General features: G+C 42.2%; 1 protein-coding gene across 9 annotated transcripts in view; it reads left to right on the top strand.

Moving 5' to 3' along the window:
• The window catches only part of DDI2 (DNA damage inducible 1 homolog 2), a 43630-nt gene that overhangs the window by 1234 nt on the left and 29959 nt on the right, over positions 1–12437 (top strand). For 6 of the 9 annotated variants that reach the window (XM_067016874.1, XM_067016875.1, XM_067016873.1 and 3 more), the window contains exons 2-3: positions 8016–8145; positions 11008–11244. In XM_067016874.1, the coding sequence (XP_066872975.1) occupies positions 8016–8145; positions 11008–11244 (367 nt within the window). The remainder of the gene's footprint in view (positions 1–8015; positions 8146–11007; positions 11245–12437) is intronic. The other 3 variants (XM_067016877.1, XM_067016899.1, XM_059066393.2) reach the window with 1 other exon arrangement.

The raw sequence follows: 12437 nt of genomic DNA, 5'->3' as shown, positions 1-12437 counted from the left end.
TCTTGATTTCCTGCTGCAGTTATGAAATAGTTCCAAAAACTATTGCCTCACTACAGCTTGTTCTGCCCCGTGCTATGGTAAACAAGTGTGTCAATATTTTGTTCAGAAGTGAATATGATTCCTTTACACTCTGAACTTTAGAAACTTGGCATAAAAGCTGAATATCAAGAAAGAATTTATTTGGGGGCACAAGGTGTCACTCAAATAGGCATTCTGGCAAAAGGGATTTCTTGGAACTTGTGTAAAAAAAAAAAAGAATCCACAAAAACTCAGGAACCAGTTCCTGTCAATGAGTCGCTCAGGTAGAGAGCTAGAAAAGAACAGTTTAAGTAGGGAGGGAAAATCAACTCAGATTTTTGAAGACGGCTTTTTCAATTGTTTCTCTTCCCTCTGGCTGTTCTTTTACCCTGGTTATAATCACCAGCTGGTAGGGGAAATAAAAAATTAAAATGTAAATTGACATTGTTGGGCTTGGGAGAAGACAGAGATTGTGATTTCTGTATTCCTGCACTTTTTGAGATGGCTGTAGCCAAAAGAGGGTGTCAGATTGAAAGACGTTGTATGGTAAGGCAGGCACTGTTCTGCCAGTGCGGAAGGTTAGCAGTACCTTACTCATTGAACGGTTAGGCTAACTCCAAATTCTTTCTTATTCATTAGGTCAATGTTTTGGCATTTACTTCCTTCCCAAGCCAGATTAGCATATGGAAACCTGGGCTCCAACTAGTGTTAAGCCTGTATTACATAGCCAGTAAACAGCTCCTGTTTTTCAAGTTTGTTCTGTTGGCTCCATTGTAACCTAACACAGCGTCTATTTTAGGATGTCTGGTGGTCCGTTGTCTTTCAGTTGCTTGCCCATCCAGCAGGAACAGGATCCACTCTAGACAGTTGAGTCATTTCCTTTCACCAAATCATAATAGTCAACATCATTGTAGTTTTTATGCACAAATATATCGTTTTCACTTACTTGGGGCCTCCCCCACCCCTCCTTTACTTCCCAGGGTTCTCCCATATTACTCATCTTCCTCTCCGTCCTCTCAAACTTCTCCTGGTCTCTTTACCTTTACTCCTCTGACTTCCCTTCTCTGTTCTCATTCCTTCACCTCCATTTCTGACTCCATTTCTAACGGGAATTTTTTTTTTTTTTCTTGTTCCTGGCTATTCTTTCTTGTTACTGTGTGTCCAGACCACTGGTCTGCAAACTTTTTCAGTCACGTATCCCTCTGAGTAAAATGTTTTGGAGCATGCATCTTTGTGATGTATATAATAAAAAATATATATGAACTAATTGCATATGCGTAATATAAGTGCATGTATATTACATGTATATAATAGCTGTAAACATCAATTATATACATGAAGCAATACCTTAGGTCATTATAAACAGGCACAGGATAGAATTTAAGGAAGGATGAACTAAAATGGAAATGCAAATTCTAATTATTTTCTGTTTTCTTCCTACATCCTTAAAGAACTGTGTTGCATGTCTGCCCCACATTAAGGATCACTGGTTTATAATTCAGTTTCAACATCAGCATCGACTGTGCATAAGGATATGCTTGGAAAGGGTGTTAATTTTTAACAGCTCTGGTCTGATTATAGTAGTTATAATGCAGTGATAACAAATTTAGAATAGGAACAATCTCCACTTGCACATGTGATTGAAGCTGGGCATGTTCCATCTCTTAACACAAGTGTGGGTTTGGAAGCCAGGCATGGCCCTGTTTCATGCTTTGATGCAGACTTGGCTAGAGGAACTTCAAACAATTATTAAGAACTTAGCTTCACTTCAAATTAATATCTTTGCATTTTCGAAAGATTGTTATAATTTACCCCTGTAGGTGGCATGTGGTTAAAAAAAAAGTGTGCAGAATATATAAGAACTCTCAAATGAAGGCATATTTAAATACCAAATAATAGCAGTAACTATGATCCTGGAAATGGAGCTCTGCACACAGCATGATCTGTGGTTTGTAAAACAGTATTTTGTTTATTTTTATTTATTTGTATATTTATTTTATTTTTGGCTGCGTTAGGTCTTTGTTGCTGCACACAGGCCCTTCTCTAGGTGGTGGCGAGCGGGGGCTACTCTTTGTTGCGGTGCGCGGGCTTCTCATTGCAGTGGCTTCTCTTGTTGCAGAGCACAGGCTCTAGGTGCTCGGGCTTCAGTAGTTGTGGCGCACGGGCTTAGTTGCTCTGCGACATGTGGGATCTTCCCGGACCAGAGCTCAAACCCATGTCCTCTGCATTGGCAGGCAGATTCTCAACCACTGCACCACCAGAGAAGCCCAAAACACTATTTTAAACCAGTAGGAACTGATAATTTCTATTGTAGCTGGTCTTGGCATGTTTATTTTCACGGGTAATTTTCATGTATTTCTTTTCTGATAAATACCACATATTCATTAAAGAAAACTTGTAACATGTAGAAAAGGAGAAAAGAACACCATTACTTACTACCTTATAACTCAGAGATAACTGCAGTTTACCTTTTTTTTTTTTTTTGCGGTAGGCGGCCCTCTCACTGTGTGGCCTCTTCTGCCACGGAGCACAGGCTCCGCACGCGCAGGCCCAGCGGCCATGGCTCACGGGCCCAGCCGCTCCGCAGCATGTGGGATCTTCCCGGACCAGGGCATGAACCCGTGTCCCCTGCATTGGCAGGCAGACTCTCAACCACTGCGCCACCATGGAAGCCCCCAATTTATCATTTTAATGGCCATATAATATACCATCATACAGATGTACTGCAATTTATTTAACACTTTTCCTTTTGCTGTGCATTTTATTTCTTTTTTTCTTTTTTTTTTTTAAGAAGGAGAGGAGGGCTTCCCAGGTGGCACAGTGGTTAAGAATCCGCCTGCCAATGCACGGGACACAGGTTCAAGCAGAAAGATCCCACATGCCACTGAACAACTAAGCCCGTGCACCACAGCTACTGAGCCTGCACTCTAGAGCCCGTGCGCCACAACTGCTGAAGCCCACGTGCCTAGAGCCCGTGCTCCACAAGAGAAGCCACCTCAATGAGAAGCACGTGCACCACAACAAAGAGTAGTCCCCACTCACAGCAACTAGAGAAAGCCCGCGCGCAGCAACAAAGACCCAACACGGCCAAAAATAAATTAATTAATTTTTAAAAATACCTTTTTAAAAAAAGGAAAGGAGGGAGGGAGGGAGACAAGAGAGTTTGTGATGGTCTACTATTTATTTATTTATCTATCTATTTATTTAAAATTTATTTTTGGCCGCATTGGGTCTTCGTTGCTGCACGTGGGCTTTCTCTACTTGGGGCGAGCAGGGGCTACTCTTCGTTGCAGTGCGCGGGTTTCTCATTGCGGTGGCTTCTCTTATTGTGGAGCACGGGCTCTAGGCACGTGGGCTTCAGTAGTTGTGGCACGTGGGCTTCAGTAGTTGTGGCACGTGGGCTCAGTAGTTGTGGCTTGGGGGCTTTAGAGCGCAGGCTCAGTAGTTGTGGCGCATGGGCTTAGTTGCTCTGCGGCATGTGGGATCTTCCCGGACCAGGGCTTGAACCCATGTCCCCTGCATTGGCAGGTGGATTCTTAACCACTTTGCCTCCAGGGAAGTCCCTTGCTGGGCATTTGAACTGGGGACATTTGGAAGCAGTTATGAGTAACATGTCCATGGATACCTATATACTTAAGCCTTTTTTTTTTTTTTAAAGAGGAATCTAGGATGTCCCTCAGGTTTCGATTTTGTTTTGTTTAATTTTTATTTATTTATATTTATTTTTGGCTGTTTTGGGTCTTCGTTTCTGTGCGAGGGCTTTCTCTAGTTGCAGCGAGCGGGGGCCGTTCTTAATCGCGGTGCGCGGGCCTCTCACTGTCGCGGCCTCTCTTGTTGCGGAGCACAAACTCCAGATGCGCAGGCTCAGTAGTTGTGGCTCATGGACCTAGTTGCTCCGCGGCATGTGTGATCTTCCCAGACCAGGGTTCGAACCCGTGTCCCCTGCATTGGCAGGCAGATTCTCAACCACGTGCCACCAGGGAAGCCCTATACTTAAGGCTTTGTCTCCACTTCTGATTATTTCCTCAGGATAAAGTCTTAGATATGGAATTGCCAGGTCTTTTGGGAGGCTTTTAGTAACTATTGTCAAGTTATCGTCCAGAAGGGTTGTAAAAGTCAAGCTGACTATTACATGGGATGGTATGTGTAGATCACTTGGCATATAGTGGGCTTTCAACTAATGGTAGATACTATTATGAAGCCATTCAAATGTGATTCCAAGGATTTCATGGCAAGTTTATGATCCTTACTGCTAGAAATGTACTGTTATGATATCTGTTGACTGATTGAAATCTCTCATTCAGAGACCAGGAAACATTTGACATCATGCCTAAAGGCTTTAGAGTTGTATTAATTAGTGTATTGTTAAATATTGGTTAAGATGAGAATTCAGTCTCTAGGGTGCCTCCTCTGGAGAAGTACTAGCAGTTGTGCCAGTTTTGGAGATTAAGACTTGTAGCTGTATAAATTTTCCTGTTGTATGTTCTTATAACTGGCAAAACTTGAGTTTTGAGCCTTATAACCTTTGAGCTGGGTATTATGAATGGTAGAAGGTATCACCAATGCCATAAACAAAACTCATTTTGTTTTGACTGGTAGAAATTTGAAACCATTGGTCTACTAGATACTCATATTAAGTTGGAAAATCATTCAGATTTATTCTGTAACTTAAGGTGCAGAATAATTGTCTTAGATTCTTAAGCCTATTTTAACAACAACAACAACAACAAGAAAACAGTTCTTTGTGGCAGTTATAATTTCAACTAAGCTACTGTTTGTCTCATCTATGTCCTTGGACTAGAATGGTAAACACCTGCTGCTTTGTCAGTATGGAGAATGTTTCATCCTTACCCACACTCTCCAGTCTAGTATTTTTAGGAGATTGGGGCAGATAGCAGTCTTCCATACTTCGTGTTACATGTGTGATGGTACCCACTACCTGGGTCTTTCATTTCTGTTGTTAGATCAGGCCGCCTTCTTTTTAAAAAATTGTGTTGTCTGCTGAGGAAAAACCGTTTGGCTGAACAGTGGTGGGATGATGCGTGGCGTCGGTAAAATGGGAATCCAAAGAGTGAGGGGCCGGTCGTGCTCCTTTCTTCATGTTCAGGGCGGGGCATACATTGAGCAGTGGACAGTGTTTGATTCCCCCTGGCGAGTAGAGGCCCTTCGTAGTGATAGGTGGCTTAATAGCTCTTGTAAAGGTCACCCAGCTAATTCACCAGGCCACTTTGGACTTGTACTTGGGAAAGTTGTATGTGGTACTAGGAAAGAGTGTGGGCTGTAAAGTCAGGCAGATGCGGTTCCAATCCCAGCTCTCTTCTCAATAGCTATGGAGCCTCAGGTCGCCTAGCGGTAATTTGTTTCCCTGTACATAAAATGGGACAATTAATATCTACTTCATCAATTGCGTATGAGATTTAAACGAGAGGATATGAGGATTAAGTGGAAGACTGTGAGAACCTAGTAAGATGCTGGCTCCTAGTAGGAGCTCGCCCAGTGGTAGCCGTCTGCTATTTTAATATGGCTTTCCGGGTAGCATTTCCAGCCTGAAGAAAATTCAGTGATCTTGTGGATAGGAGCATTCTGATTCTCCTGAGTTTGATTTCTCATTGGACAAGTAAGTGTTCTCTTATAAGTACAGTTAGAATATGTTGACTGGTCATGTGTCTCTAAGTATACTGATAGTTGAATTTCTGACCCTGGGAAATTCAGGAGTAGGCCTTAGGCCACTGGTACTTTCATTATGGTTGCTTCACAAAGCTGAAGCCCCCTTGTAGGAGCTGCCTGCATGGCATTTCTCTCGCATGCTTTCTTGCTGCACACCTCGACCGATGACACGTGTCACTTCAGATTTGTGGTGGTTTTTAAAGCAATCCCAGAAGTTATAATATGACTCAGGCTGTATTGCAAACCATCTATGTTGATTCTGGTATACTTTTACTATGAGATATATGCTTAAATAAGGGAGAGTGAATGGGTCGATAGAATGACAATTACAATCTATTGTAACCTATTTTAACTTGCAGGTGAGGGTAAGAACTAACAATACTTTTTCTAGTCCTGTATAGAACTTAAAAAATATAATTCAACCTACAAATTCTGCAGATCATTTTTTTATTCAACCCCAGAAGTATTTGATTTTGGAAGGAACTAAATTGAGTTTCCTGTTCTATTTCTCACATCATTGCAAATTCTGAGCGCAGATGTGACAGATCTTTTTTTTTCCCCCAGTTTAAATCATGTATTTTTCAGGTTCTGTGTCAGGCAATTCCCCCCGCCCCATACGTGGGCCTCTCACTGTTGTGGCCTCTCCCATTGCGGAGCACAGGCTCCGGACGCGCAGGCTCAGCGGCCATGGCTCACGGGCCCAGCCGCTCCGCAGCATGTGGGATCTTCCCGGACCGGGGCACGAACCCATGTCTACTGCATCGGCAGGCGGACTCTCAACCACTGCGCCACCAGGGAAGTCCCCAGGCAATTTTACTATGAGAGCTATGAAGACACTTGAGGAAACATTGTAAAATGGTAGTGTAGCAGAAAGACCTGGAAGTGATAGGTGTAATGATTATCTAGCCCCAACTGCTTGCTTGACAAATGGGAGCTGTGAAGCCGGGGCCAGCTGAGTGACGGGGGCCCTGTCAGAGCCAGGACAGAACTCAAGTTCCTCAGTTTGCCAGTGGCCTCGTGGAAAGTGAATTGTTAGGAAGAAAACCTTTCAAAGCCAGAGTTTATTCTGAATGCCCCTCTACAGAGTAGGTCATAATACAGGTTAGGTTTTGTGTTCCTTCATGGTGAAATCATAGTATGCCCTTTGTCCCTTTTCTTTTATACAGCCCGTTGTTTCATCTATGTTTATGCTCTCAGGCTTTCTTCAGTGTTCGATTGCACATCATAAAAATATTTTCCTTAGTAATACATCCCTGATCCTTTTTTCCATCTGTGTTTAATTGTTCTTTTAAAAATTTCTTCCACTTTTATCTTCCACTCATAAACATGAGTGATAAGTTTGGGGAAGGTCAAAGAGAAGGAAGAACTCAGGAAGCTTGGTATTTGGGAACCTTTCAGACTTTCCAGTGTGCAAGATCATTTAAAAGTGGACACAGTACAGTCATGTACTGCAGGGTGACTGGAGTTAACACTGTATCATATGTTTGAAAGTTGCTAAGAGTAGATCTCAAACGTTCTCATCACAAGAAGAAAAATTTATAACTATATGGGGTGATGGATGTTAACAAAACATATCATGGTAATCATTTTACAATATACACATAAATCATTATGTTGTACAACTAAAACTAGTGCAGTGTTGTATGTCAATTATATCTCACTAAAACTTGTGGGTGGGGAGTGAACGTATTATTTAATAGTATTGCAGTTACCATCCCCAGAATAAATCATTCCCATTTCCCTCCCTGCTCAATATTAAATCTAAAATTGTCTACTTCCCATAGATTTATTTGTCCTTTAATTCAGCAAATACTTGGGCATTATTTATCTACCAGGCCCCTGTTCTAGGCATTTGGGATATGGTGAAAAAAGTAAAGTCCTTGTCTTCAGAGTAGCTTACATTTTAGTGGGACAGAGAGACCATAAAGAAAAAATATATAATATGGGAGGTGAGGGTGCATTTTAAATATTAGGGAAGGACTCTGAAGAGGTAGTGTTTGGTCAGAGACCTTAAAAAAATGACCCGGGAAAGAACATTCCTCAGGTAGAGAGAACAAGTGAAACAGCCTTGAGGGGGAAGTTGCTGGTATTTTTTGAGGAGTAGCAATCGTGGTATGAGATGAGGTCATGGGGGAGCCAGGGAGCCGAATTGTTTGGGCCTAGTAGTTGACGAGAAGGATTTTGGTTTTTATTCTAGGTATGGTGGGAAATCACTGGAGGGTTTGGAGCAGGGAGTGACATTCTCTAATGAAGAGGAAAACTGTAGCCTTTCTGTTTTGTGCCATGTTACTTCTCGGTGCTTTACACTATTAAATCTTTTCTGGTTGCAGATTGTCTACGCTGAAAGACCTCTCACAGACAACCACAGATCACTGGCTTCTTATGGCTTAAAAGATGGCGACGTTGTGATTTTACGACAGAAGGAGAATGCAGACCCTCGCCCTTCGGTGCAGTTCCCAAGTAAGGCATCTCCTAATGGTTTCACAGCCCTGGCAAGCGTTAGTAGATAGCATAGTTCAGAGTTTTGGATTTGCCTTGGATTCAGACTGCCAGGGTACGGATCCTGACTCTGCCACTTGCTTGCTGGGTAACTTCGGACAAGTTAACACTCTAAGTCCATTTCCTCATCTGTAAGATGTGTGCTATAATTAACCACAACTCCTAGGGTTGATGGGAGAATAATGCATGTAAAACCTTCAGCACATAGCAAGCCGTCAGTAAATATTAGCTTCTGTTGTTATCAGTGATCGTTTTATCCTTGAGAAGAACTTGAGAGGCTGCATATGCCTGTGCTTCCTGGCTGACTTTTGCTGCTTTGTGTCTGGCATTCAGTGATAGGCCTTTGCTGAACATTTTATAGTCAGCCAGGCACTTGCACCCACATTTCAAGTCATCTCATAACTGTTGTAGGGAAGAGATACCTCCTGACAATTTTTATTTTTTTTTTTTTTTTTTTTTTTTTTTTTTTTTTTTTTTTTTTTGCGGTACGCGGGCCTCTCACTGTTGTGGCCTTTCCTGTTGCGGAGCACAGGCTCCGGACGCGCAGGCTCAGTGGCCATGGCTCACGGGCCCAGCCACTCCGCGGCATGTGGGATCTTCCCGGACCGGGGCACGAACCCGTGTCCCCTGCATCGGCAGGCGGATTCTCAACCACTGCGCCACCAGGGAAGCCCCTCCTGACAATTTTTAAATAATACCTTCATAGCTAGTAAGTGAAGGCACAGGATTTAAAACGTGATGCTTTTCCCGTCACACTGAGCCTTATGAACCTTAAGCAGCTGACCACCAAATTCTGATTCTTTCCCATCATCTTTGTTAATCATGTAAAAAGAAACTGTTATTTATCTTAGATGCTACATCTAGAATCTGTGCATTGGGAGTTAGGAAGTTTCTGTGTCCTTGAAATTGTGTGGGCGTCTGTGCATTTGATGGGGAGAGGGTCCATAGCTTGCTCCTGATACTCAAAGGAGTTTAGGTGTCTGGGTGATGACCGACTCCAGTTTAGAACACAGTGCTTCCATTCAGCCTGAAACTGGAGCTATAAGAGGCCATCAAGCCCTGTTACTTTCAGATCCAGATTACATTAATCCCTTGGGGCTACTGTTAAACTTTAGAAAGGGAAGGGGTTCAGATAAGCCAATCAGTAAAGCCCAAATCTTCCTGTGGTTAATTTGGTGAAAGTGTTAGTTCTGAGATTCACTGTTTCTTGTTTTTCCTGTGCTGTGCCACAGGGACAAGAGAGCCAGTAGGTGGGGGAGGGGAGGCAATTCTGGTCTATAACGTAAACAAACAAGTTTTTCAAAACTATTCCGAAGTGAGTGGACTCTCAAGATAAGTATGACAGGGTTGAGATAAAAATTTCTCAACCCATAAGGAAGCCCCACCCATATATGTTTTGCTGGTTGACCTAGATTAACTACCTCACAAAGATCATCTTATTCACTTCACTTTTTCATTCGTTTGAAGTTCATGTCCATGTACACACACACACACACACACACACACACACACACACACACACACACACAGCCAGCTGATGTCTGTTTGAAGAAAAGTGCCAAGTTGAACCCATGCTAAGAGGCACAAACCTTACTCCTGAGTTTAAGCATTTTCTTTTTCTCTTTGAAGTCCAAAAGGCTTCAGGACAGCCCCAGACTTGGAGCAGGTGCAATCCTCAGATACATTTTGGGGTTGAAGAAATGTGGATTCACTCAGTCTTAGCCCGTCATTCTGGTTATACCTAGGGTTTTATGTTTTTTGTTTTCTTTTTCCTATTTAAAACTACAACTATTTTTTTCAATAACAGCTTTATTGAGATATCATTCACTACCATACAATTCACTCATTTAAAGGGTACAATTCAGTGATTTTTAGTATATTCAGAATTGCCTAAGCATCACTGTGATCAATTTTAGCACATTTTCATAATCTTTACAAGAAGCTCCGTACTCACGAGCAGTCATTCCCCATCTGCCCTCATGCCTCCTAGCCCTAGGCAACCATCAGTCTACTTTCAGCCTCTGTATTTTCCTATTCTGGACATTTCATAAATGGAATCATGCAATATATGGGTCCTTTGGGTAAGGTTCCCTTTTATTTTCCTTTCATTTTAATAAGGTCACATCTCACCCTGGAGTATGGAACCTGGGGGTGTGGCCTGTGAACCTGTTCAATCTTTTGGTGTACTCAGCACTGAGAACCTGTGCAGGTTTCTTTCCTTCTTTTTTTCCTCTCCCGTGAAATGATTACACCCCCTAGCTTCCCAGGTATGAGAAGAGTTAGCAGTGATGCACAGATGAAGGTGTAAATTCAGAGACTAATAAGTGTGGCACATACTTGTAGAAGTTAACATCTAACATTTATGCTGTTCACTTGATATGTATGGTATTCTTTACCCAAGGTGTCAGGGCTCTTTGGAGCATATGTGAAAGCAGACTAGGATTTTTCTTAAGAACCACATCCAGCTTTACATGGTTATGTTTTGCGATTGGCTTTGCTTTTTCAAAGACATAAGTAAGTAAAAACTTATTATCCTGGGATATTTTATAAGCCAAGAATTTGGGATTATTACCATTGTCTTCCTATCCCTACCTCTACTCCCCAACCCCTGGTTTTCTGTTCTTTCCTACCTATTCACTCTTGGACTGCAGTCTTTGTATTCAAGGTTAGCGTGAGAAAGAACCAGGGAAAGGGCATTCGGAATGTCTGTGATTACCATCTACTACTATTGCATACCACATATGTGCAAATCTGCTGTTTCCTTCAAATACTTGTTTTTATGGAGTCATTTGAAGTAAACTTCGAATCGATTTTCCCCAACAGACTTACCCCGAATAGACTTCCGTAGCATAGCTGTGCCTGGCACGTCAAACACCCGGCAGCGCCAGCCAACAGGAGCACAGCAGTCCCACTCATCTCCTGGAGAGGTAGCTTCATCTCCTCAGGGCCTGGACAATCCAGCCTTGCTCCGAGACATGTTGCTGGCCAACCCCCATGAGCTGTCCTTGTTGAAGGAACGCAATCCACCCTTGGCAGATGCTCTGCTCAGTGGAGATCTTGGTAAGCTTATGAAATTGGAAGGCTGTCAAGCTGACCTGAGGTGAATAGTTGTATCACAGCGAATGTGGAGAAACTCAAGCAACTGGTGTGTTCAGCCCACTGTGTCACATGTTGTATTGAACATATCAGTTGGTCTGTGAGAGGTAAATTAGTGCTGATGTCAGAGGCTGAGTTAGTTGGCAATAGTGTCAGAGTTTTAGGACTATGTAGAGTTCTGAAGCAGCTCAACCAGCACCTTCATTTTCCTTTCCTTCCTTTTTTTTCCCCTAATTATTTTAGCAGTGTATAACCCAGGTACAGATTTTTTTTTAATTGAAGTATAATTGATATACAATATTGTGTTAGTTTCAGGTGTACAGCATAGTGATTCAGGGGTTTTTTTGTTTGGTTTTGTGTGTGTGTGGTTTTTCTTTTTTTTGCAGATAATATCTTATAATGACCGGGTACTGATATTTTAACCTGTTTAGTTAGAACCTCAGTTAAAGAGAGTTCCAGTTAACCAGCTGACGCCAGTTAAAATGAGTTCGTTCCAGGAAAACAGGTCCAGTGCCATCAGCCTGTTTGGCAAAGTGCAACCCCTTTATTCTCATTCACCCCAAATTTAACAGTAGTGCGGTTGTCACCAGCAGTTTATTTGGGGCTGTATCTTAGCCATTCTTGTACTTAACAGAACATTTGTTTTTAGTCATCTTTATGAATAAAGTTTTCTCTGTACATTTCTCCAGTTTTACTCCTGGGTTTATGAAACCCTACTGATTAAATTTTAAAACATAACAGGCACTTAATCACTTATTCCTCAATAACCATTTTTAAAATTTAGGTAATGTTTACCTACAGAGAAATACTTACATTTTAGGTATACAGTTCGTTGAGTCTTGACAAACTAATGTAACCAGCACCCCAGTCACAATATGGAACATTTCTTTGACTCCAGAAAGCTCCATCATGTTCTCTTCTAGTCAGTTTCCTCCCCTTACAGGCTCCAGGGTTCGGATACTTACAGGTTACTTTTGCCTCATTTTCATCTTCATGTGAATGGAATCCTACAGTGTGTCCTCCCTGTGTCAGGCGTCTTTCACTCAGTGTTTTTTAGATTCATCCGTGCTGTGTGTATTAGTTCATATGACCATTATTTTGGTTTCTTTAATGTCTTATGCAGCATATCTAATTGCCAGAGACCACGATGATGGCAC

This window comes from Kogia breviceps, chromosome 1 (genome assembly GCF_026419965.1).
Source record: "Kogia breviceps isolate mKogBre1 chromosome 1, mKogBre1 haplotype 1, whole genome shotgun sequence".
Classification (NCBI taxonomy): domain Eukaryota; kingdom Metazoa; phylum Chordata; class Mammalia; order Artiodactyla; family Physeteridae; genus Kogia; species Kogia breviceps.
This window is presented reverse-complemented; position numbering and strand designations above follow the sequence as displayed.